Source organism: Bicyclus anynana, chromosome 19, assembly GCF_947172395.1.
Source record: "Bicyclus anynana chromosome 19, ilBicAnyn1.1, whole genome shotgun sequence".
Lineage (NCBI taxonomy): Eukaryota > Metazoa > Arthropoda > Insecta > Lepidoptera > Nymphalidae > Bicyclus > Bicyclus anynana.
The window spans coordinates 3,951,624-3,979,570 of NC_069101.1; the positions used below are offsets into that span (position 1 = coordinate 3,951,624).

Below are 27,947 nucleotides of genomic sequence, written 5' to 3' on the forward strand. Positions count from 1 at the left end.
TTTCAAAATATTACAGATAACGAACTAACCCTTTACTAACGGAACCCTTTTTATACATCTATATTTGAAAATATTAAATGGGTGTGTAGTTCGGATTTTTCATTTATAAAATGTATAATAATGTTCATACATTTTACGGCAACATGTAGTAATGCACGAAGATTACAAATAAGTCTGCATTACCACTACATCTCTGTCTAGCATCTGTCTACGGACAACGTATTGTCTGTGCACCATTATGCCAACTTTCGAAAATTAAATATCACAGATTACATTAAACCTTTGTGTGGGACGATGACGCGTGTATTTTCAATTTTCATTTCAATTCTTCTCGTCATCTATTCACAAGTAAACGTCAAATAGCCAATCTTCTCAGCTGAGCCAAAGGTGACTGACTGGTTGACGTTGGGGCTTGCGCTGTTGTTCTGTCTTATTCAATCAGAAAATCAAATTCCTAATTGTAGTGATATTACCATAAAACTAATTCAATCTGTAAACTAAAACAATCTTTTATAATGAGTGAACTCAGTCAAGAAGAGGTGAGTATTATTTTGTAAACGGCCCTTGGCATAGTGCGTATGGCCAATCTAATTTCGTAACAAAACAAAGCGTTAGTGTCGTGGTGTTTAGCGTTGGTGTGAGTGTAAGTTTCTACACGTGCTTGGTCCCAGATAATCAACTATGCTTCGTTATAGATACGAAGACGAAGATTGGCGAGATTGGCAGCTCTGGGAGGCACTGGTCCATCCCCAGCACTCCCGAGTCCTCCTGTCACGCCAGGCGCCTCAGTGCCGCCCGACGTGTTGACTCCCGCACCTACGTCCTGCTTATCGCCCGCGCCTCGCAGTTCTAATGAAAGTTCAGAAACTGCAGACAAAGAGCAGACCTTCACAGAGAACAATAGTGATGTGTCAGATCAGACAAAAATTCCAGCAGATGGCTTAATCGTGACAGAGAAGCCGGAGAGTAATCTAATGGATGAAATGCCAGATACCAAAATGACAGATTTGTCCCAAACAAGACAGTACAATAGTTTTGATTCAATGGGCGATGACACTCTGTTAAGCTGTGGTTCGGTGAGGGGTTTGCCACAGTCCACTGTAAGCAGTTCTGAGGGTGCCTCTAACAGGGAGGACAGTACATCCCGGTCTAATTCACCAGCTCAGTTTGCTGAACCACCTCCTGTCAGGCCGAGGACGAGCAATGCTTCTCCTAGCTGTTCTCGGAGATCTTTATCCATGGAGGTAGATGATGTATCAGAGAGAAATTCACAGTCTGAACAGCCTCAGGAAGCTATGGAGGTGAGTACTTAATATTATGGATTGCCTTATTATCAATTTATTTTCTGTAATATGTTGTGAATTTATTTGTTTACATGATTTATTTACTGATTACATACTTATTGATTACTCTTCTTATAGTGTTTTTCAGATAGTATGGGTACAGTAACAGTTCGTTTAAATCTTGAAAGTTTGCCACAATTCACGATAATAGTGCGTACCCATCCCACCCATACCCATCCTATCTGAAAAACACTTTAGTACTCATATTTTCATACAGTCTCTAAAAGCTACTGCAACTATACATAAACCATACTCAATGTGCACTGTTTACCAAAAACTAATTAAAATGAGGGTATACTTAAATCTCTAGTCATTTCACAGTTTATAATAATTAACTTGTTCTTAAATTATTATCTTGTTGATTGCATGTTAGCGCTAATGAATTACATTGCATACAAACAGTACAGTCCTAAATTAATATTTATGAAGTTTTTTATTTATTAAGTAATTTGGCTCTTTTAACTAGGATAGTAATCTTATCCACATTAATTGTACAGAATGGAAAATTCCTTCTCCAATGCAGGAGTATTTTGTATTCTATGAAATGCACAGTACTGGCATGTATGAAATTAGAGTTGTTCATCTTATTTTATTGGTAGTAAAATACAACTAAAATATGTTTAGACTTGTCATATAACTTGTGTTTTCTGATATGTTTGTATGTATGTTAGTTTATCTGCTAGGTGCTCAGAAACTAGTGATCCAATTTGAATGTTATTTTTATTAACAATATTATATATCTAATTTTTACCATGTTTTTCAGTAATAGCAAAAATAATTAATTAGTATTTAGTTAAAGTAAATTAGATATAAATTAAGAATCTTAAAATAGTCCCCAAGCTTAGACTAATAACCTATAGACCCACAACACTTCAACAATTTTTCAATCCACTTCTGTGACTATGTGTAATTTCACTCGCCAACACGCACACAAGCATACTTATTGTACTATACTGAGGTGTCAAGGGCTCCCATTTCAGGGCACATAAAATGTTTACAAATCCTGTGACTACATACTATCTATAATTTTTATGTGTTATAAATATATGCTCCCAAGTAAGCTGGAAGCTAAGTCATTACAGTGTATTGTTATCTCCCTCGAGATTGACATGGCTATTATTAGTATACATGTGTGCTTGGAAAGCTAATGTTTATCATTAGTTGTATTACCTGTGTGATACATACATGCATATGTTTATCAGAGTAAACATGCTTTAATTTTATTCATTATGTTGCCTGATTGACCTACTGTTTTGCAGTTTTACTATGTGTGTGTTATGTTGTGTGCTATTTGCAAAGCACTGTATTATACTAATTAATTGTTTAGTGTTTAATGATGATTTGCATGTTTACAATACAGTTTAAGTCTGCTTTACTTAGAGTTAGAAAACTGATGTATTGATCAAAAGCATAAATTCATAAACTTGCATTGACTATTTGAAATTAGACTAACTGTAATTTTGTTGTTTATGTGAGTGTGTTTCTTTGATTGTTATTCTTTGATCCCATAACCACTCGACCAATGGTTAAGAAATTTTTAGTGAACACAGAGTTCTGTTTCAAAGGGATATGAAACTTAAATTATATATTAAGTATACATGAATTAATAATTTAAATTTTAGTTACCAATTGCCATTACTTTATGTACAAATTTGAATTGAGTAAACAAATCAAAAATTCAATTCGTCATTTGAAACTATTTGTGGTTGGATATGGGCAAGAATTATAAAATCTCTATTTTATTATTAAGCTTTCTGTAAATATAACTCCATTATTCAGGGTACTGCTATTTAAAGAGTCTAAAAGCTAAAATCCTTCAGGTAGTCATGGAAGTATTAATTTGAATTGAATGCCAATTACATGTTGAATTTAGCAGACACTCATGGAATTACGAGTATACCTCAGGGACTGCAATCCCTGAGGTAAAGTTTGGAAAAAAAATTATTTATAATTACTATATTCCTTTATTACAAATTATTATTAATTTGATTATTTTTTACAAAGTTGAAAAATGTATGAAAACTTATTGGATTTTAATGTCAATATATTAATTAAAATAAACACCTTTATAGCATAGGCATAACTACAAAAACAGTATATTTTAGGTTGAAGAAAATGATCCAACACAATCGCCTGCACGAAAAATTCAAAGGTCTCGCACAGTGAGTTGCACAGAACTTACAGAGGAGCAGCTTAGGAATATTGTCGCTAAAATACTTCAAGTGTCGTGGTCAGAGGAAAACACAGGTGAGACTGAAGCCTAACATTTTCATATTTTACATAACTCCAATGTTAACAATACATAACATATTCTGTTTTGCATCCATTTTAATATTGTTTACTTGAATTTTAATATCAAAAAGTATAAGTTGGTTTGACTTTGAAGTAACTACTCTTTGCACTGTTTATTTATGAACTAGCGGACGCTCGCGACTTCGTCCGCGTGAATATCATTGTAAACTCTCAACGCCAATCCTTCTATGTTTTTATTATATTTTTCATTTTCATTTCATTTTCATATTTTCGCATGTTTCGTATCACATAGCATCACATAATAAATAGTCTATTAATCATTTTACATAAATATAACAAAACACAAACGTTTTTTATTTAAAAACCTTTAACCTATTTTAACCTTCTAAAGAAAGAAAAATCTTGACTGACTATATTTTTAGTATTTTTCTGGTAGCACACACCACCCCCTTCTGATTTAATATTCGCGACAACGTCAACAATGAAGGTGATTAGAGGAAACAAAATCACATATGAGTTTTTTGAATGTTATAATACTAATTTTCATTACAGGTGGAATCTTCGTACCTTCAATAGCACAGTCCCTGCTAGACAATCCAAAACTCAGTTTAGAGGAACTAGCATCAGAGGCACTAATGGACATCCTTTCCCAACTTCTGGACAAAGAAGATCCTCTAAACCAAAAGCTAATTGCAGTGTCAGAGACAACAAAAAGACTTAGCGAAGATTGTGGGGACGACGCATTGACGTCGGGACATCTCTTGTCCGAAAGTGACCCAGAAAAAGCTGACTGTCCCGCCCCATCTTTGCCTATTCCAAAATCCATTCCTGGCCAGGCCCTGGCCGTTAGTTACCTGTTGAAATTCTATAACAACATAAACCTGTACGAGAGGGAACATCCAAAGAAAAGTTCGGAACCTCCCTTGAGTGACTTGCTTCAAAGTTTAAGGACCTTACTTGTGAATAATTTAGTGTTAGTGCTTAGAGGCAGGTTCGAATTCCCCGCCTGTAGAAAGTCCCCGTTGTTGCCGTACATGTTGAATGGTAACACGCCGATAGGTCTCATCCCTGAAGTGCTCTTGGCTACATACTTGGATCAGGAAGCCTTCGATGAAGTGAGTATAGAAATACTGTATATAAATTACAACTTATGTTGTCTTACAATTATAACATATTTTATAATTAACTATGGTACAAACTACTCCATAAAAGATTTTCAAATAAATCTTCTCATAGTTACTCCGATCAGATTATTATATTTCGTTTTGTTAACTATTTTTTGTTCATTATTAAAATGTGTTCTATGTTATTTCTGTGTTTGCCGAAATAACGTTAAGATTTTTGATCATAGATAATGATGTGTCTCAATTTTTGTGTCAATCGGCAGCTATAATAACTACTACAACTAAAACATGAATAATCGTTGTGGTTTACAACGATTATTTATGTTTTAGTTATTTAATCGCGATTAAATTCGTCACAGTTGTAAAAGTAACATAGGGTAGATGTCCCTTTACCTTTTGATTTTTTTAATTATTTAATTTATACTTGTATGTATCTGTATGTCTTAAACTCATATGGCAGGTATTCATCCCACTTCTGATGGGTATACGCGAGGAGATGCGACGTTGCGTCTCCCAATTAGTGGGGCGAGGCCACGGGCCAGCGTTACGCGCGCTGCGGTCCCTGTGCGAGCTGCGAGCTGGGCCACGGCACTCTACGCGACCGATCTGTGCCCTCATAGCGAGGCTGCCGAGTCTGTGTCCGCCCACGCTCACCACTGCACAGGGCCGCGAGATTGCCAGAGTCAGCTTCCTTGGACCCTTCTTTTCTGTAAGTGCATGCATACTAGAATCGGTCTAACTACTTCGGTCTGTGCGAGCTGAGGTCAACTATGCGGCCAGTTTGTGCCCTCATAGCGAAGCTGCCGAGCCTGAGTCTAACCACGTTGTACACTGCATTGGAGTGTAAAGTTTCAAATACCGAAAAGTATTAGATATACTTTTCGTATTAGGTTCGGATCAGTAGTTTTAAGAAAGCTGTGAACAAACAACTCTTACGGTTAAGGTTTGGACTATCAATATCATTGTACTCATTCCTAGCACAGGCTTTTCCTTCAGGAGCCAAGTACCAGGGGTGCCAGTAAGATATAAAGGGGCGATGGAACGATCTATGCTAAGTGTCTGCGTGATCGAATTATAAACAAGGATATTCTCAGATAAATGGACCGAGGACATTGAGCGAGTTGCAGGGAGCCGCTGGATGCTAGCAAACATACCTATATGCGATTTTTTATCACGGAGAAATATGACTTTTTTTAGTTCATAGTTCCCGCGGAATTTGTAATATTGAATTTTACGTTGATGAAGTCACGGGCGTCTGCTAGTAATAAATAAATCCATTTTTGTTCGTATGGGTTTCAATCTGAGAGGGACGCGTTAAAATCTCGCCCCAGGGGCGCTGGTGCCCTAAATCTGGCACTGCCTATATTGAACAAAAGAATGAATATTTTTTTATGTTTAACAGCCAGTTTCTTAATGTAAAGCTAAAGTAACAGTAAAAGTAGTAAGCAGTAAAGAAGACTTTATTTTTCCGTGATTAAGACCGTCACTTTTGCTTTATGACGTTACTTTGACTGCTACTTATGATGAACTGAAAGAAACTGGCCGTAAAAGTTAAAAATATTTGAAGTTAATTATGAATCTACCAGTACAATTTCTTTTTAACTTAGCTGGACAATTCCAGATTTCCCTATTCGCTGAAGAGAATCCTCGGTTCGCGGAGCGCATGTTCGCGACTGGCACGGACCAGAGCCTCGTGTTCGCTCTGCAGAGGGAGGTGGAGGCGAGTCGGAGCACCCTCCACAACATTTGCCACAACATCCTGCTCTGCCCTGAAGCTAGGGAACCCTTCCTCAATTACTTCGCGAACATCTTGCAACGGAACGAGAGACGCGCGCAATTGCAGAACGATGAGAGATCGCTTGCAGGTGAGTTGAATATATTTAGCTAACCGTTTTCTCTGTAAAGGCGAGTCGGAGCAATTCTGCCATAACTCTGTTAACTACTTCGCAAACTTGTTACAGTGAACGGCTATTGTTACATTAAGAAGGACATATTCATTCATTTCACTTTTTATATATAGAGAAGAGGGAAGAGGAAGTGGAAGTGAGTTGGAGCAGCTTCTGCCTCATCCGTTTCTGTATGCTGTATCCCAAGAAACCTTTTTAAATTCGCGCACTTCTTACATCGATCGATTATTATTAGGCTATTGATACAAGAGGAATGACTATTATCCTGTAAAGAAGAATAGTACTTACTGATTTAGTATTATCTCTCTATTGCAAGGGTGTATGGCGGCATAAAGGTATTGCCAGCAGTATTGAAATAATAAATAATTAAATGTGTTGCCCAGTTGTTCTAAATTGTGCCCTGATAGTCCAGTAGATTTGACCTTTGTCTCCGATTCAGATGAGGATGTAGTTCGAATCTGGTCCAGGGCATGCACCTCCAACTTTTCAGTTATGTGTATTTTAAGAAATTAAATGTCACGTGTCTCAAATGTTGAAGAAAAACATCGCGAGGACACCTGCACTGCATACCTGAAAATGTTCTTATTTCTCTACGTGTGTGAAGTCTGCTAATCCGTATTCGGCCAGCGTGGTCGACTATATGGTCTAACCCGTCTCATTCTGACTCGATTCGATTCTCATTCGAATTGATAATGTGTTCTTAATTGTAACAACTTTGCTTTTTCTAGGTATTTCAGTTAATTGTTCCATGTAGTTGTGACGTCATAATTAACTAATAGTGACTATCGGAAGGATTTTAATTGCCCCCTGTAATAAACTTTAATAGCTTAAGTAAATTTATAAATTTATTAGTGTGAAAGATCAATGCCCTATGTTTATAGGTCAAAATCAGATCAATAGTTCATTGGTCAGTTGTACGAATAACTCGCTTAGTAGTTGATCGATTTGTTCTTTTGTTCGTTCGAACCTTCATAATGTGTCGAAATATTTAGTTATTGTAAACTTTTAGTCGTACATTGGAATTGTTTTTTTTTTCATATTTGCCAACGAAATGATCGCCAAGTTTCTGCTGCGTACTAAACTTACGACGAACGACATTAGAATAACAACTCTAGCATATTATTTAGAGCCCGTAATGAACTCTGAAATTCAATAGGTATCCTAGTTCGCAATCAATACAATTACCATAGATTGTGTCAATAAATCAAGTTTTAATATTTTATAAGTAGGACTGTATATGACGTAAAGGACTAAAATATTAAAATTATCGTTACATTATCTATATTTCTGTAGAAGAGAAAGTTTTTGGGTCAAATTTAAAATCCGCCCCCTAAAGTCTGCCGCCCTAGGCTCCAGCCTACTTAGCCTACTGCTAAATCCATCACTGCATATTATAACGTTCACTTTTATCCTGATAATATTATAAACGCGAAAGTTTGTATATATGGATGCTTGTTACTCTTTCAAGTTTACTGAATAGTTTTGGTTGAAATTTGGAAATGTAAGCTACGCATTTTATCCCGGATTTTTTTTGTGAATATCTGAAGTCCTTGTAAACTTGGACTACTTGAAATTAATTAATTTGAATTTGAAAACGTATATTATACAAATTTGATTACCTTACTAGTTATAATGTACCTACAGAAAAGTGCGGTGAATGTCGGAGAGTAAAAAATTCGAGTATTTATGTTTGTCCTTCCTTCACGCACCAACGGATTTAACTATTACGTTTAAAAATTCAATCTTAAATCGAGCTTCAGTTGAGAAGATCATTAACAATTCGATTTTGTGAAAATCTGAATTTAACGCGAACCAAGTCTTGGGCGCCTTGGTATGGTACGTTTTTCGCAGACGAGTTCGTATACATGAATTCTATTTCGATTGACGTCCATACGCAATCTGAATTTCAAAAGTTGTTGTTTTTGTGTCGTACGCCCAAATCTAAACAGTCGTGTCTAGAGGTGTCTGGACGTAGACAATGAGTCAGCGCCCGCCCGAGGCATTGACTTATAATAACCCTCGTATGTAGGTACAATAATATTTTCCATAATGCGTTTTACGAGATTTTCTATTTTTAGTCTGTAACTCAAAAGGTAACAAAAAGCCTTTAAGGATCATTTCGTCGTCCCTCTGTCTGTCTGTAAATGTCGTCTTTTTCAGGAAGTCGTAAAGATACAATTTTAGGAGCTATAAAATCAAATGTTTCCATCTAAATGGGACAAATTATTCAAGGCATGCGCGGTGGATTTAAAAGTTAGAGATCCTGAGTTTTCTTAATTGGTCCAGGTCTAGCTATTAGGAGGCTTTAGCCGTGGCTAGTTACCACTCTACCGACAAAGACGTACCGCCAAGCGATTTAGCGTTACGGTGCGATGTCTAAAAAGCGACAGGGGTGTGGATTTTCGTCTTATAGCCATCTAAGTTAGCCCGCTTCCATCTTAAATTGCATCATCATTACACCAATGCATCCACAAGAGATGTTGGCTTTCAGTTTACACGAAAAATTACACATTTATAAAATTAAAAAAAACATCACACTCAGAGTAACGCGGGATTATTTAAAAAAAAATTGTTTACAACTAAATTAGTACAATATAATGCGTAGCGAGACTACATAAGTTGTATTACGTTTAATGAGTTGTTGTCGAAATAGATACTGCGTTGATGTCGCTCACCTCGCCTCACTGAATGATTGTCTATTGGCGTCAATCCAATTTATACGCTTTCCAAGATCACGGCAGTAACATCGGCTCTTAATAAAATAACAAAAAAGCATTTCTTTTTTGCTAATAGTACACGAAAATAAACTTTACACTTCCGTTATGAAATAATAAAATGACCGTGTATTCAGTCTGTAGTCAATTCAAAATTCAAATCTGAGTTACTATTTAAAAACAAAATTTTTGGAATATTATTAAGTAACAATTGCGGTTTAAAAATGTCCTATTCATGTTTTTATTAACTTGAACAATACACCCTTCTCTCTAATCAATATGTGTTTAAGAAATCTGAAGCTACGCCTAGGATAATAGCCCAATATGTGGGGATTGAGCCAATATATATGGCCCATATAAGCTAGTTATTGAGGCTTTTAGAAATATGTAATATTAAAAGGTAAACTGAAAATTAAAAGCCGCCACAAAGAGTTTCGAATGTCTAATGGCAAGAACATTTTTTTAAATATACTTAAACAATACACATGACTATCTAGCCCCAAAGTATGCATACAGAGCAGCTTGTGTTATGGGTACTAAGATAGTTGATATCATAATATTCATATACATTTATATACTACATATAAATACTTATATAATGTATAAATACACACAGACACTGGAAAAAACCCATGTTCATCACACGAATATTTTCCAGTTGTGGGAATCGAACCCACGGCCGTGGATGCAGAAAGCAGGGTCACTACCCACTGCGCCACACGGCCGTCTAAACATATTATAGTAATCATTTTAATGAAACTCTGAAAACATTAGTTTTGTTGCCAGGTGCCTGTGATTATTATTGTGGCCTTTTTAACCATTATTGCTACTCATTTGTATTTACCATCACGACCTTACCCTTGATTGCAACTTTGTATAATGAGTATTGCGATATCATATACAAGGTAGTATCAGTGTCGGATGAATTATATTGTTATTGTTTCATTGATACAAAGGTTTCAGTTAAAATACATTTATTACTTCGATTCTCGTTCAGAGTTCGCACGCAGTTGAGGTAACGCACAGGCTATCTCACTTTAGGATTTTCAGGATAACATCCAAGGCCCAGCGAAATTTATATAAAACAGAAACGCTAACGGAGTCCCGGACGTACATTATCATCATCAACAACCCATATTTGGCTCATTGTTGTGCACGAGTCTCCTCTCTGAATGTTAGTAGTGGTTAGGCTAATAGTCCACCATGCTGACCCGGATGCGGATTAGCAGACTTCACACATGCAGAGAATTAAGAAAATTCTCTAGTATGGAGGTTTCCTCACGATGTTTACCTTCACCGTTTGAGACACGTGATGTTTAATTTCTTAAAATGCACCAACTGAAAAGTTGGAGCTGCATGCCCCGGACTGGATTTTAACGCCCACCGGAATCGGAGGCAGAGGTCATATCCTCTGGGCTTTCACGGCTTTTTTTTCTCAGGATATATATATTTAATACTTGCCTCTTTTGTAAACAGTGTTTAAACTGAATTATGGAAGTATTATAAGCTATATTTTATTTTGCCCCGTCAACCAGTAAAAAAATTAATATAAATGAAAAAATATCTACGTAAATTTTTTGCCGCCGAAACACAACACATAAGCAAGTTACATCATTCATAGAGATAACATCGTGATCAGCGTTTGCAGTGATGTGATATATCACGTCACCGCAAGCGCCAATCACAAACCGATGCCTTGTAGCGAATGACGTTACAGTTTATGATTGGTGTTTGCGGTGACGTGATAAAAATACAATTTTGTTTTTTGATTATTTTTACAAATAAAAATGTGATTAGAGTTTCCACGCATCTAAACTTGCTATATGCAAAAAATCTTTAAAGTTTTGTACAGCAGGCGAGTAGCCTATTTATGGTGATTTTTTTCCAGGTGATGGGTTCATGTTGAACGTATGCTCGGTGCTGCAGCTGTTGTCTGTGCGTATCAAGCTGGAGCGCGTGTACCCGCTCTACACGTTCCAGCCCGACACGTGGATCGGCGTGCGCGACGAGACCAGGCTCTACTTCACCGCGCAGGAGGCGCAGGACTGGCTCGACGCGCTCAGTGAGTTTTTGAAGAAATACTTCTTTACGCACACTTTAAGGTTCCGTTTATCTACAGACATTTAGCGTGCCGTGGCAGACAAAATAATATTTTTCTATACAGTGTTTATTAACGTATTTATATCATTGACCTCTTGTAATGAAAGGACGCACAATCATGTAGAAAATGTCACTTAAAAACTGACTAATTTTGCTTTGGCAGTTTTAGAAATATTGGTAAAGAAAATTATACCTAAAGGCTTTTAAATATTGTCCAATATTGAATAAAATAATAGTAATCGACGTGGCATACCTTTAAGTTTTAAAAGCGCCATCTGTAGTAACACTGCTAAACTACGACACAAGACTGACACGAATCCGTTTAAGTCTTTTAACGGCAGAATTGTGAACTATAGCGCGCATGATAAGTCTGTGCACGACTGGCAGCGTTAATGATCTCTTTTACCCGCCAAGAGATAGATAGAGATACACGACAGAATGGCGGCACTTTTAATTAGTTTTTTTTGTTATGGATATTAAAAATCTCGTCGTTTTATCGTGGTATGTACCCGTGTAAATAAATAATATTCATTATCTTAAACGCACTCTACCTAGTAGTATTTTGTGTGAAGTAAAGCAAGTCTGACACCAAAGATGGCACTACTAATTTTTAAGTTTCTCTTTCATGTACTATTTTATTTTTGAAAGAAGTTTTACTTCAATATTTGTTTTTTTTATAACAAGATGAATTTCCCTTTTAATATTTTGTGTCTTAGTAGTCAAATTCTTCGATTCGATTTGTCAGTAAAGTCAAAACAATGTGTTTCCCGTGCAGACAATGACCCGGCGCACACGTGGCCCGAGGCGAAGTTCCAAACGGTGTGCTGGTTCCTCACACTACACATGCACCACGTGGCGCTCATCCCGGCGCTACACACGCACCAGCGACGCATACGGTGAGTAGATAACGCAAACTATGTAATCTATACTAATATTATAAAGCTGAAGAGTTTGTTTGTTTGTTTGAACGCGCTAATCTCAGGAACTACTGGTCCGATTTGAAAAATTCTTTCAGTGTTATATCATCCCCATATTCCTACGGGAACGGGAACCACGCGGGTGAAACCGCGCGGCGTCAGCTAGTCGTATATTGGCGTTTGTTAGTTACCGGAAGTTGTTCAACCGTTATCATTACATTCAATAATGTTTACCTATTTTTAACCCCCGACGCATAAAAAGGGATGTTATAAGTTTGACGTGTCTGTCTGTCTGTCTGTGGCACCATGGCTCCCAAATGGATGAAGCGATTTCAATTTAGTTTTTTTTTTGTATAAAAGGTGACTTATGGGCGAGTGTTCTTAGACATGTTTGATGAAAATGGCTCAACCGTTTAAGAGTTCTGGGGGTTGAAAATGGGGAAGAAATAAAATACAAATATACTCAAGTGGGGTCTCATATAAAAGCGCACTGTAATAGACTTGATCGAGAATGTAATTAATAATTACCTTGAGGGGTTTTTCAACATTTTCAATTCTATGTTATAACTAGCGGACCCAGTCAAGCTTCTTTTGACTTATGTGCACTCTTTTCCTGTCTCTACCCTACACTACCCTAATCCTACCCCTACCCTACCCCTTCCCTACCCCTTCCCTACCCTACCCTTTCCTACCCTACTTCTGAATTAATTTGTTACAAAAAATGTGATAAATAACAACCGATTTTGTGCAAACTTCACATAAGCCATCTACTAAATACTCCGAACAAAGCCTAATAAACATTTGGTTTGGATAGGTGAGCCCGTTCTTGAGTTCTAAAATTACAACGATTTATGAACGCACGCGTAAATGTTAATCATTTGTCAGTATTTCTGAACGCACGTATAAATGTCAATCATTACAATAAACAGTATTTGACAGGATGGACAACAAATGTTTGACAAACAAAAGTAAACAAAGTAACATTTATGGAAAATTATTCATCTGTCATAATTATTAATTCGTCCAGTTTTCATTGTTTTTATCATGTATTCTGCTATTCTTGGCGGTGTCAAAACCATGAAAACCATGAAAAAACCCGACTTTCTTTTATATATATATAGATTAAAAGATTAGACAAAAATAACTGATATTATTAATAATATGCATTTCTAATACAATCGAAATGCTGTTTCACAGTGCATTCCGCGACCTACAGAAGGTGATCGAGGAGTTGATGGCATCTGAACCGCAATGGCGGAACACTTATTCTGGAAGTAGAAACAGAGAGCTGCTGCGGAGATGGAGGAAACAGATCAAACGGCTACACAGGTACGAGTGGAGTTTTTTTTTTTTTTTTTTATTCTTTACAAGTTAGCCCTTGACTACAATCTCACCTGATGGTAAGTGATGATGCAGTCTAAGATGGAAGCGGGCTAACTTGTTACGAGGAGGATGAAAATCCACACCTCTTTCGGTTTCTACACGGCATCGTACCGGAACGCTAAATCGCTTGGCGGTACGTCTTTGCCGGTAGGGTGGTAACTAGCCACGGCCGAAGCCTCCCACCAGCCAGACCTGGACAAATTAAGAAAATCTCAATCTGCCCAGCCGGGGATCGACCCCAGGACCTCCGTCTTGTATATCCACCGCGCATACCACTGCGCCACGGAGGCCGTCAAAAAGTTAGAGTAGAGTTGATTTTCGTCGTTAATGTATCTCATTCACTATCAACCCATATTCGGCTCACTGCTAAGCTCGTGTCTCCTCTCAGAATGAGAGGGGATAGGCCAAGAATCAAGAGAAATATTATGTAAAGATCATGGAAAGTAGAAGGAGACGGTCTCTGCCTACGCTTACGACTCAGACTAAATACATAAGGACTAGTATTGCACCCAAATTCACGAACAAAATTTTCTGCCATTTACTTAGGAAAACGAGCTTAGATTTCATACATATCTTATACTAAACTACCAGTTTTTGATCGTTTTTTTACACCATTTAAGTACACAAAAAGATATTTTTACGGAGGTTTTTAACCGACGGACACGATTGAAAACTATGAAACATCGATTCTATAGAGACAGTGTTTATTATCGCATAAAATCGTTGATCATATACTTTGACAGAAAAATAATGTCTTGTGAGGCAGGTCTTTATCTAATTAGTCTGAGGCTTACGAGAATGAAGTGTGATGACTCACTGAGAAAAAAATCCTAAACCGCCATACGAGACAATATCATACAAGCACCTTATGTGTTGTTTCTAAACGGAAAATAAACTGCACCATTACTAAATGCAATGCATGTATTTTACGTATGATGTACCCGTAGTAAGTAATTTGCAAGCTCCTTGTAAGTAGCTAGGAAGTAGCTTATTTTTCTCAGTTGTTCGTTATCAACCCATATTCGGCTCACTACTGAGCTCGATTCTCCACTCAAAATGAGAAGGGTTAGGCGAATGGTCCATCACGCTGGCTCAATGCGGATTGGCAGACTTAACACACGCAGATAATCATGAAAATTCTCTCGTTTCCTCACGATGTTTTTGCTTCACCGTTTGAGACACGTTATATATGATTTCTTAAAATGCACACAACTGAAAAGTTGGAGTTGCATGCCCCAGGCCGGATGCGAACCCAAAACCCTCCGGATTCGGAGGCAGAGGTCATATCCACTGGGCTATCACGTATCTTTATTGCTTACTAGCGGACGCACGCGATTTCGTCCGCGTGGAATTCAGTTTTTCACAAATCCCGCGGGAACCATGGATTTTTCCAGGATGAAAAGTAGCCTATGTGTTAATCCAGAGTAAAATCTATTTCCATTCCAAATTTCAGCCAAGTCGCTTCAGTAGCCGCAGCGTAAAAGAGGAACAAACTGACACACAAACTTTCGCCTTTATAATATTAGTGTGACTAATACTAATTATTGTATACCCAAAGCTGGACAATTAAACACAAAATGGTTGAATGTCCATTACCTCGGATGAACCAGACAAGTTTTCGTAGAAAATGCATAAGAAATTTTATCACGGGGTCACAAAACAGCGACGTGTTTACGTATTATCACGTCCCGCCCATGTTGTGACCCCGTTTTGTATGCAGCGACCTTAAAGCTCGTGACATACGTAACGTGTTTTGTCTCGGACGAAATGTTTCCATAGAAAATACACACAAAAATCTGTTTTCTAATAAGAAAACTATATTTTCGTCACAGGGCACAGATGAGATAGCGATGTGTTTACATATTATTAGACACTTGTCAGGTGGTGAAACCTGCCCTCAATCAGCTAGATACTTTTTTTTTACAAACTGGCCTTACGGTTCTGAGTTCTAGCCGTTTTAAGACTGAAAGATTTGCTGAATCACACAGATTAAGAATAATAGGCAGATTGAGTGCACGCAACACGACGGTGTCGTAGCCGCTCAAAAACAATAAAATTCAAAAACAAATACATTGTCGAGTACGAAGCGTTGCATCAGTAATTTTCAATATTATTCAAGAAAAATGGCGTCTTATGTTTTTAAATATTTTAAAAACTGTTTACAAAAACTAAAGAAATTAGATGGAGTATTCTTTTATTGGTAATTATTATTGATTAATAAATTAATTTACGTTATTATTGTTTATGTTAAATTTTTAAATACAAATTATGAAATAAAATTGTATATGCGGAAGTCAAGGAGACGCGTGAGGTTTGTTTTTTATGGGTTTCACCGGCTTCACCACGTTGCTTGAGAAGACTCACTCTGTGCTGAATCACTAACTTGTACCACAGATCTAAGCAGTGCGCCGAGGCGGCGCTGCTGGACCTGGAGCTGATGAGACGCGGCGTGCAGTTCTACTCGTCTGTGTGCGCGATGCTGGTGCGCCAGCTGGAGGCGGCGGCGGCGCCCGGCGCTTCGCCCTCCTCCACCGCGCACGCCTTCCGCGCCACGCCCGAGTGGTACGTCGAGGACATCGCCGAGTTCATGCTCTTCACTGTGCAGTGAGTGATTTTTATTACTACTCATAATGACATTGTTTTCAGAAACCGGAATCACCTGGTTTTGTTTTACAACTCAACTCAACGAAGCGTGAAGGTAGAAATCCTCGGATACGACCCAAAGAACGAACGGGTGATCCCCGCTCAGGCACACTGATTTGCCTGCTTTTCGCGCAGTGGCAGCGGACCCTCTGGTCTTATTCCTGACATTTACGATGTGCGCGTTTTTGTGTATTCCAGGCATCTCCATCTATACTACAGCCTTTATTGATGAGTACTGTTTACCAACAAACAAATTAAAAATGAGGGTATAAATCACTAGTCATTTCACACCTAATATTAATTATTATAATTAACTTGTTCTTAAATTAATAAAAATACGTTCGATTAATAAGCTTGGAACAATTAGATATGTTTAATATATTTTATGTAAAATTTTATTAACAGACCATACATAATTTAAAATAAATATGTTATGAAATGACATGCTTTTTGTACCTTAATTTCTATTTTTTTTGATGGTAAACAGTACTCATCAAGAAAGGCTGTAGTATAGTACTAGTATAGTACTCATTCGCAAGAGCCCAGCCAAATGCCACAGTTGCCAACTTTTTAGCCACTCCTCCCACAACTGCCCAGGCCCATATCTTGTATGCGCTGTAGCGAGATTTGCCCATGTAGATTTGCAACTGATAGTTACAAAAAATTTGCTAGCTAATCGATTGACGAAACATGAATGTAGATCACGCGAGCGAAACCGATACTCGAAATCTCTAGATCCTTAATAAATATGATTGCTTTAATTACCTCTTTAGTTAAATATTAATGAAATGATGTATAGTTAAGTTATAAATATAGTAGCGGACGCCCGCGACTTCGTCCGCGTGAAACTCGATGTAAACTACCTCTACCCTACCCGTAAAAAAAGTAAAACAAAATTAAAATTAAAAAAAAAAAGTAAAAAGTCCTATGTCCTTCTCCTGGCTCTAAACTACCTCCCTGCCAATTTTCAGCTAAATCGGTTCAGCCGTTCTTGAGTTATAAGTGGAGTAACTAACACGACTTTCTTTTATATATATATAGATTTAATTAATTCCTAAGTAAAAGAAATTTTACACCAACTTCCAGATACGTGCCACATACTATAGCAAACTACATAGAAGACCCGATCATTACGTGGCTACTGAGCGCCATATGCAATTCCCACCTCATCAAGAACCCGTACCTCGTCGCCAAAATCGTCGAAGTGTTGTTCGTCATAAACCTGTCCCTGCCAATGAAGATTAAGAATGTATACGAAAAGTTCATGGACCATACAATGTCACAGACAGTTTTGCCCAGCGCTTTGATGAAGTTCTACACAGATATAGAGACGACCGGACAAAGCACAGAGTTCTATGACAAGTTCACTATACGCTTTCATATTAGCATAATACTTAAAGGGATGTGGGAGAGACCGATTCATAAACAGGTATGCTCAATATATTTTGGGAAGTCCTTATGGCTTTGTATGTATAAACTGATGGTTTGTTTCGTTGGAGAATGTTCCTTCAATGTTACACACTTAACAGTCAACTATCGATTGTCAAACGATGTAGCGATAAGGTGAATGTTACCAAATCCATACATCCAAAACCAAACAGACTTCCAAAAGTAGATATATAATAATACATATACAAAATTTTGTGTTTGAAATTCTGCCCTGTCCCTAAGCCCTGTCATTTAATACCTATATTGAGTGCTTTAAAATAACTAGTACACTAAACGCGGGCTTCCCGCTATGTTGTATTTAGAATGACGTCACACGACTAACCATGCATTGTCATCCAAACTAAATATCAGCTTAATCTGTTGAAGATTCGTCTTAATATTCCACTTGAACAAAAGTAGTTACATCAATATATTTCTGTTAATAAAAAGCTTTTATAAATCTAATATTTTAAGAGACAAAAAACATAACAAATAAATGTATATTTCAGGCAATCGTAAAGGAATCTCGGTCGGGTCGGCAGTTCGTTAAGTTCATCAACATGTTGATGAATGACACCACATTCCTGCTCGACGAATGTCTTACGGTATGTTCTAGCGATGTTTTATTATGGATACGATATAATCTTAAAGGCACAAATAATCACTGAGTGCTTAAACAACAATTACTGAATATGGCATGGCATAAGGCACCTTATAACATCAAATATTAAAAAAAATGAAATAAATATTCAAAAGGCATCCATACAAAATACATGATTTTTTGGCTATGAACTAAAGGTACGGAATGCGCAATTCCAACTTGCACTTAACTGGTTTATTTTATTTTATTGTACACAAATAATTAAAAAAAAAACGAGTATTTTAGGCCACACGACTGAAGTAAAACTTCTTACAAAAATAAAAAATAAAGCGCCATCTATGAGCGTCAGGCATAACTGCATTGCAACTGGTGTCGATAGTACAAAAAGGGATTGTTACATAGTTCTTCATGAACGCCATCTACTGGTACTTTGAAGTAACAAACACTGTTTCACTATGCCTGTAGATGGCAGCACGCATATAAAAAGCCTCGCCTGATTACACTTTTCGTATCACCTCCACCAACTTACTCTTCTAGTCGAAGTAAAACTTCTTACATAAATAACAAATAAAGCGCCATCTATGAGCGTCAGGCATAACTGCATCGCAACAGGTATCGATAGTACAAAAAGGGATTGTTTCAAAGTTCTCAATGAACGCCATCTACTGGTAGTTTGTAGTAACAAACACTGTTTCACTAAGCTTGTAGATGGCAGCACGCATATAAAAAGCCTCGCCTGATTACACTTTTCGTATCACTTCCACCAACTTACTCTCCTAGTCGTGTGTGCGTAATGTTTCACTTTTCCAGTACCTGAAACGCATCCACGAAGTGCAAGAGGCGGAAGCAAACGGTGCCGCCCCCAGTACTAGCGAGGCGCGTGTGCGAGCGCTCGCACAGGACGAGCGCCAGTGCCGCTCCTACCTCACCCTGGCGCGCGAGACCGTGGACATGCTGGAGTACCTCACCGTGGAGATTAAGGAGCCGTTCCTGCGGGCGGAGCTGGTCGACAGGCTCGCCTCCATGCTCAACTTCAACCTGCAGCAGCTTTGCGGGCCCAAGTGCAATAACCTGAAGGTGAGTAACTTATCCGCGAGATAAGTATCTAGGACGAGCGCCAGTGCCGCTCCTTCCTCAAACTGGTGCAGTGTACAAAAAGAGAGAATTACAATAAGTCATTCCAACTATTCAGACAGAGAGTCCCACGATAATGCAATAGGCTACTCGCCTGCTGTACAAAACTAAGAAGATTTTTTGCATATAAGTAGTTTAGATGGCTAGAAACTCTAATCACATTTTTATTTGTGAAAATAATCTCGTAATTGTAATATTTTCATAAAACTAAATTGTATTTTTATCACGTCACGTCAATCCTAAATTGTGATGTCATTCGCTACAAGGCATTGGTTTGTGATTGGCGATTGGATATTTCACATCACTGCAAACGCCAATCACGCTGTTGCTCTATGAATGACGTCACTTGTTGTGTTGTGTTTCGGCGGCAAAAATTTTACGTAGATATTTTTTTATTTATATTAATTTTTTTACTATTACGGTTATAATTGACGGGACAATATAAAATATAGCTTATAATACTTCCATAATTCAATTTAAACACTTGTTTACAAAAGAGGCAAGTAGCCTGTTGCCTCAGTTATTTTGTCCGTAGAGTTGCTGCCTAAAATACTACATATATTGTTGAATCACAGTGGAATTCATAAAAATTGCAGAGACACCCAGGGTGACCCACCCACTATTCACCCGGTGAGTGTTGAATTCTCAAACGCATAGTTTAAATACGACACTCAGCGGATGAAGGATGCCCTTGGAGGCGCCCCTACGTTTATAATTCCATTGTAAAAGTCCCTTGGATGTCACCATATCCTAAATTACAATAACATTGTTCAACCACACTATCGAATGTGTTGTCAGGTGCGTCGTCCGGACAAGTACGGCTGGGAGCCGCGGCGGCTGCTCAGCCAGTTGGTTGACATCTACCTGCATCTCGACTGTCCGCAGTTCCACGCAGCGCTCGCGGCCGACGAGGTGGGTTTGAATTTTTTTTTTTTTATTTATCCTTAGTGGCAGGCAAAGATCTGTGACCATACTGCCTGTTCAATTGTGTTGAATTCTTGTATAGTATACTTGTAGACGCCGCGCGGTTTCACCTGCATGGTTTCTGTTCCCGTAGGAATACGGGGATAATATAGCCTATAACCTTCCTCGATAAACGGGCTATCTAACAATGAAAGAATTTCAAATCGGACCAGTAGTTCCTGAGATTAGCGCGTTCAATTCAATCAATCAAGCAAACAAACAAACAAACTCTTCAGCTTTATAATATTAGTATATATTATATTTATTATATACTTATGTGGGCATTATTAGTCACGTTTGGAACCTTTGTAACTTTTATTTTTCGACTTCATTTATCACCATAATAACATTTTAAAAATTATTGTAAACTAATCCTTACAGAACAAAACTAAAGGAAAAGATTACTTACTGTTACTAGTTACTTGAAATAAATGAATTTTGACTTTGAATACATTTTTCTTTTCAACATCAAACTAATAACCAACTTATAACTCTATCATTTATTAACCGATTTTTAATCTATCAGTAAGTAGCACATGGTATTATTTTGTTATGGACTCTGTGTTTTATGGAGTCTATAAAAAATATCAGTAGTGTCTTTTTTTTTTTAACTTGGAAATGCACAGTAATTTCTAAAATACGTTTTGTCCATGAAAATACAATAAAATATTTAATTATTTTCATGTAGATTTTAATTACTTTTTGTTAAAACTTAACCTAAATATTTTTTTTTTATTTCCACAGAGGTCATTCCGCAAAGAATTGTTTGAAGAGGCAGCGCTGCGACTCGCCAAGTCGTGTATCAAAACGCCTTCCGAAATAGAACGCTTCAAAACGCTCGCAGACAACGCGTATCAGATTGCTGGTAAGTTATAATATAATAGGGTAGTTGATATAACATTTAATATAAACAATGGAATAAGGGTCTGAAATATATTGATATCAATTAATAAAGGTTAAGGATTTCATAGAAAACTCAATTTATAAAGAAGATATTTTACCCAAGTTATAAGATTCAGGAAACACAGACTTGGGAAGGGTATTCCAAACCTTAGCCGTGAGTATGAGAAAAGAATACGCAAAGCGTTTTGTACGGGTCCTAGGGACATCTACAACATAGGGATGAAAACCCACCCGATGTCTTGCGGTGCGATGGTAAAAAGGCGAAGGTGTCGTCCATTTTGTGAATAAACGTCAACTAATTATCATTAACTATTAATTTTATCAAACACTCCTTTTAGTTAAGGTTTAGTGTTTACATGATGTCATGAAACAGTTAAAATATAGACCATCATGACCGACCGCGTAAAAAATATAAGAAATTGAAATTTTTGTAATAATTTCTCAAAAAAATGCTCTGATTTGTAGCCCTTGCGCGACATCATCAGAAATTGCAGGGAGCGCAGCAATCGACTGGAAGTCGAATCACAGTATGATTCTTTGGTGTTAGAAAGTTTTGTTTGAAAAACAAAAAAAAAACTACTCGTGAAATGCGCGTCACATTTAGTGAATTCTAAGTGTTTATTATAAATGTTTCCAGTATCAAACCAGCAGAAGAGTGACGAGTTTGCGGACGCTCCCGAAGAGTTCAGAGATCCGCTTATGGACACATTAATGACTGACCCAGTTTTGCTTCCGTCAGGAAAGGTAACATGTCATTTATTTGGCTAATCATTATACAGGGTGCTCGGGAGTACTTCCCATGACTGTCGCATCCTTATAATTATGACGTATTTATATTTTAAAATGCATGTCGCTTGTTATCTAAAGACGTGTGTTACATGGATATTCGGTATAATTAGAATTACTTTGTATGAAAACGTGATCTTTTTTTTTAGTTAATAAAATATTATTTATGCATATGTTCCTATAAGTGGTCTCGTTAATACCTTGAAGTTATGAAAAATACTCCCGAGCATCCTGTATAAGAATAAATGTTGGTCCAGTGGTTCGCTTATGTACGCGAGCTTAATTCGAGTTTTTGAGTAAAGATAAATAGTAAAGATTATTAACTCGGAGTTGAAAAGTCTGTGGTGATACATCTCCAGGAGAGCACGATATCCCAGTTATTATCATTAACATCTGATAGTGGTATAATATTTGCAATATTTATTTAAATTTTTAAAATAATCATTTATGACTATTTACAGTATCTAAAGTTAATATTTAACTAAATTAAATACCTAAACATGCAATAAAATAAAAATGAAAAAATTGTGATAGTGGCTGTATTATAAAATTGTAATTTAACATTATCAACCTAAGCCAGCCAATTTGCATTGGAGCTTCAACTTATTTTCATTTGTACACTTTTCATTAATTATTTTTATTTGTACACATTCGTTCGATATTTTATTTTTTCGTGTTTACTCGGCAGGTAATGGATCGTTCAGTGATCCTGCGACATCTACTGAACAGCGCCACCGATCCTTTCAACCGACAACCGCTTACGGAAGACCAGTTGCATCCAGGTAATGCATTCTGATTATTGCAAATTTATATGTGACATATTACTTTCTGGCGAATTTTACTGTGTCAAACTCAAACCATATATTATTTAATGTGGTTCTTATTATCAGCTTTTACTTAAATCGCTTTGTTCGTATGTGGGTCAAATCTTTGTAGCTAGATTAAAACTACCTGAAGTTTGATTAGACTTAAAATTGGTGCGCTAGTTTCTTCGCCCTTCAGTGATAATATGGTATACCGAATTTGTTGCCCCTAGCGAATTATTAAAAACCTTTTAATAAAAAAGACTCATTGAACTAGTTGAGGAATTAAATGTATACAAACTCGACTACTACGACGGCCGCGTGGCGCAGTGAGTAGTGACCCAGCTTACTGCATCCACGGCCGTGGGTTCGATTCCCACAACTGGAAAATATTTGTGTGATGAGCATGGGTGTTTTCCAGTGTCTGTGTGTATCTATACATTTTATAAGTATATAAATGTATATGAATATTATAATATCAATTATCTTAGTACCCATAACACAAGCTACTCTATATGCTTACTTTGGGGCTAGATAGTGAATGTGTAATTGCCAGAACACATTTTACAAAAAACTTTTTTTAACATTAACTTTTTCTTGTTTTACAGCAACGGAGCTAAAAGAAAGGATACTACAGTGGCAACGTGAAAAGAAAACGTCCTAAACGTTTCCAACCAACCCCAAGTCTGATGTATATAATGTATTACATATATAAAGACTAAATGCGGCATATTTCTTGCGACCAACGGACTATTGTCCATGAGAATGAAAGAGAGATTCCTGACGTTGATTTTTCTATTTAATTTGTGTATACTTTCGAGCCCTAAGAATATTTTTTTCTTCAAATGTACATACTAGTCACTGACAATCGTTTGACATTAAAATATTCCATTGTGTGTTAATTTAATGCAAATTATAATGTATCATGACACTTTTGATACCGTTTGGACAGTTTAAACGTCAAAAATTAACCTTCGATGAAATGAAGTTGTAATTTGAAATTGCTCATTCCCATATAATATTTACCATTTCCTAAATACTTGATTGAAATTATTAAAAATGAGTTATATTTTTCACTTTCTTTTTTTAATTTTTATTTGATTTATATTTGTAAATGTAAATTGGGCGAGAGTGTACATATAATCGAATTACTAGGCATTGGAAGTAAAGAATGTTGATTGCATAATTAGATCATATAAAATGGATTGAAGCAATTAGCGCTATATAAGTTTTACTGTAGGTATGAAAATTGTAACTCTAAACAAAATTTTGTTGTGTAAGTGAAAAAGATCAGTTAATGTGCAAGTGTCAAAAAGGATGTTTGGAAAAAAAACACTGACATCGTTCATTGAAGAGAAACTGGTATTACTTGGAAGTGCATTATGAATAATTGGTTTATTACATATTTATCAGCGAAAAACCAAGACCTTACAAAAAACCCTCCCCATGTGTTACTCCTAAACTAGAACATCCTTAGGTGATGTTTATATACTGTGTAAATGCAAAATAAACACATTTTACAATCAAACATTGTATAAAATATAAGAAACCAAAATACTAATTAATTAATTATTCATTAACCGTTTCATTCATTCATTCAAAATTATTGTTACTAGTATATATATTCGTAAAAAATTGTATTAAAAAGTTCAAGTTTCGTGTGTTAATATCAAAAACATATTGATTGAGAACCTTGGTCATGTAATGATCTAAGAACAGATATTAAAAATTGGCTACTTGTTTATTTCATTTCTATAGTAAAGTTTATATTAGTGTATCTGTTATATACAGGGTGCTCGGGAGTATTTCCCATAACTTCAAGGGGTCGACAAGTCCACTTATAGGAGCCAAACTGCATAACTAATATTTTTTTAATTAAAAAAAAATCTTTTTAAGTTTTCAGGCAAAATAGTTCCGACTATCCAGGTAACACACGCCTTTATCTATCCTTGCATTATAAAATACGTACGTTGATTACGTCATAATTATAAGGATGCGTGTAAGAGACAATTTATGATCAAAAGAAATATTTTTACTAAGAAAATATTCATTTTAGAACACATGTTCCTTGGACATATTTAATTAATTTTCCATAAAGAATTTAATTTAATTTCTTAATTTTCTAGAGTTATAAAAAATACTCCCGAGCACCCTGTATATTTTTTGTTTGCCTCAATAAAACATGGTTTAAAAAGAAACCTAAAAATAATCAATAGAAAATCTTGATGGGGTCATTTTGCACGTGTCGTATCATAGATGGCGTTTTTGATGTATCGTTTGACAGCTGCACTATGAGCAACTGTACCAATTTTTTTTTTCTTAAATTTATGTCTTAATTTTCTTAGACAGGCAATACTGATTTTTAATGAACTGATCGCTAATTTTATTGGATTTACCATGTAAAAGTTATGAATATTAGAAACATATCGATTAACCATTGTCACTGGTATGACGGACTGTGCTCGAATGTATACAGGGCTGCCAACTAGGAGAAAATGACATAGATACAACCGAACATCCTCCTTTTTAGAATTTGGTTGTAAAAAAATGAGGACAAACGTTTGATAATGTCAAGGCATTGAGACAACAAATTTATAAATCATTTTATTGAGTTAAAAACTTTAGTTTTACAAACTTGTTACCAGTTTCAATCATTACTTTGATTTTTAAAAACAAATAGACCACCTAATAAATACTTTTTAAAAAGACTAAATCTTTAGTTGGTCTTGGACAATAATATTCAAATTATTGTCCTTTCTAAGAACACTTAAGATTTGCGATAGTCAAAAAGCTCTAAATACATTGTAGTATGTATTTGAGAGCCCATTTGTGATTTTGTTTTCTGTTCAAAGCAACTTTTTTATTTATTTTAGTAACTTCAATTCTATCAATACCAACTTACAAGCTATACTGGAGGTCTTGTGGTATTTTTATGGGGTTCCAAATATTAATAGTTTATGCCTTAATGATCCATATTTAAATAATCAGTTGTATCTTTGTTTAGGTAACTTTATTTATCATCGATGATATTAATAATTATTCAGATATGCTGTTGTGTGCGTTAATTTAATGTAAACTATATTTTACAATATCACTGCTTGCTGTTGTGTAATGTAAAATTGACACTGGCGATATGATTTGGATATGATCACCTATTTGTCAATTTAGATCTATCACTGATATCGTATTGTATGACGATATCGTATTGTCATGACGATGTCGTATTGTCATGACGATGTCGTATTGTCATGACGATGTCGTATTATAATGACGATGTCGTATTGTCATGACGATGTCGTATTGTCATAACGATGTCGTATTGTCATGACGATGTCGTATTGTCATGACGATGTCTTATTGTCATGACGATGTCGTATTGTCATGACTTTGTGATATGTCAGTGTATAAGAACGCACCGATTCGTACGATTTACTATGTCATTGTACCAGGCCTAAAATATATTACCAATTACTCGCCAAATCTATTAATAGTACACGGCCTTTCTTAGAATAACGATTTATGAAGCGTTGTTACGTATGCATTTTATTTGCCAGGCTAAATTGAATTTTATGTTATGGAATTAATGATATAAAATGCCATGAATGTCATTGCGCAGTGCGCAAGGGATAGCAATAAAGATCGATAATTTTTTTTTTTATCCTTTACAAATTAGCACTTGATTACAATTTCATCTGATAGTAAGTGATGTAGCAATCTAAGATGTAAGCGGGTTAACTTGTTAGGAGGATGGAAATCCACACTCCTTTCGGTTTCTACACGACATCGTAATCGCTAGGTACGTCTTTTGTCGGTAGGGTGGTAACCAGCCACGCCGAAACCTTCCACCAGCAAGACCTGGACCAATTAAGAAACCTCAATCGGAATCGAACCCAGGACCTTCGTCTTGTAAATCCACCGCGCATACCACTGCGCCACAGATGCCGTCAAATAACATATTATCATTTTTCATTATCTATGTTTATCTCTGTCACACATTCATAAATGTATTGCTCTCTCGCTTGCACAGAAACGATCAGCGACATGTATACAAGGATTTTATGGAAGTATATTAAAGACTTTATTTTCATGAATAATTATAAAATACGCGTAGAACGAATATATATTTTTTTGTATTAGTTACTTGCACATAGTGATATAATTAAGTTTTTCGGTTCTCATGTAATTTGTTCCTTTATATTAGTAATTGATTAAATAATATAATTTCCATATGGAAATCATAGAAAATTATTAACTCGATAATAATTATAATGCATTTCTATAAAAGATAATCTTATTGTGTAAGTTATATTTAATGTCTGTGTGCATATTTAAAATTAAATGTGTTTAAATCAGTTAAACAATCAAATGGGAATGCAGTGTAAACTCTATATCAAACTTACTGGAGTAAAACTTCTGTATGTGTTACAAAATGTGTAATCGGCGAGGCGAACGTTGAGAGGGAGAGCTAAATAACTTTTACTTCAGTAAGACACAAATATTACTAAAGCCTTTTCTAAATTCTTATGAGAATACACCAATTTCATAGTTTAATTAAAATATCTTCGCTCAACGTAATCTTAAATCTACGGGATTATGTGTTGAAATTTATACTACCCCATTCTTTATACTATAATTTTGTTTTTTTTATAACAAAAGTAAATATGTAGATGTATGTTTACACTGTACCTCCAAAATAATACAATATCAGGCCAACAATTATTATTTTTGATAAAGTAGTAATTTTCTCCTATCACTGCCAAGGAAATCAATTTAGTGTGTAAATCAGGCATTCCTAAATTACATTACATATTATATACACCTTCAAAATGAACTTGGTCTCATTGTATTATAATTTGTCTCATATTTATGTATTATAAAAGATTGTATTATAATACGAAAAAAAAACTCTTTATGTTGATGTCATTAAAATATAATAAACAATGAA

General features: G+C 36.1%; 1 protein-coding gene across 1 annotated transcript; it reads left to right on the forward strand.

Moving 5' to 3' along the window:
* The first annotated feature begins 288 nt into the window (after window positions 1-288).
* LOC112052276 (ubiquitin conjugation factor E4 B) lies at window positions 289-27,947 on the forward strand. Its single transcript, XM_024091289.2, has 18 exons — window positions 289-539; window positions 696-1,301; window positions 3,449-3,590; window positions 4,149-4,711; window positions 5,181-5,429; window positions 6,342-6,585; window positions 11,230-11,403; window positions 12,217-12,337; window positions 13,556-13,687; window positions 16,136-16,345; window positions 17,471-17,813; window positions 18,322-18,417; window positions 19,224-19,490; window positions 20,346-20,459; window positions 21,255-21,375; window positions 22,051-22,157; window positions 22,888-22,981; window positions 23,611-27,947. Exons 1-18 carry the CDS (start codon window positions 516-518, stop codon window positions 23,664-23,666), a joined length of 3,663 nt encoding a protein of 1,220 aa, XP_023947057.1. The 5' UTR covers window positions 289-515; the 3' UTR covers window positions 23,667-27,947.

Excerpts from the sequence above, each read along its gene's own strand:
- LOC112052276 (XM_024091289.2), top strand. The coding sequence starts at position 516 with ATGAGTGAACTCAGTCAAGAAGAG. Across the intron at positions 540-695 it reads GTGAACTCAGTCAAGAAGAG|ATACGAAGACGAAGATTGGC; the intron begins GTGAGTATTATT and ends GCTTCGTTATAG. Across the intron at positions 18,418-19,223 it reads TGCTCGACGAATGTCTTACG|TACCTGAAACGCATCCACGA; the intron begins GTATGTTCTAGC and ends TCACTTTTCCAG.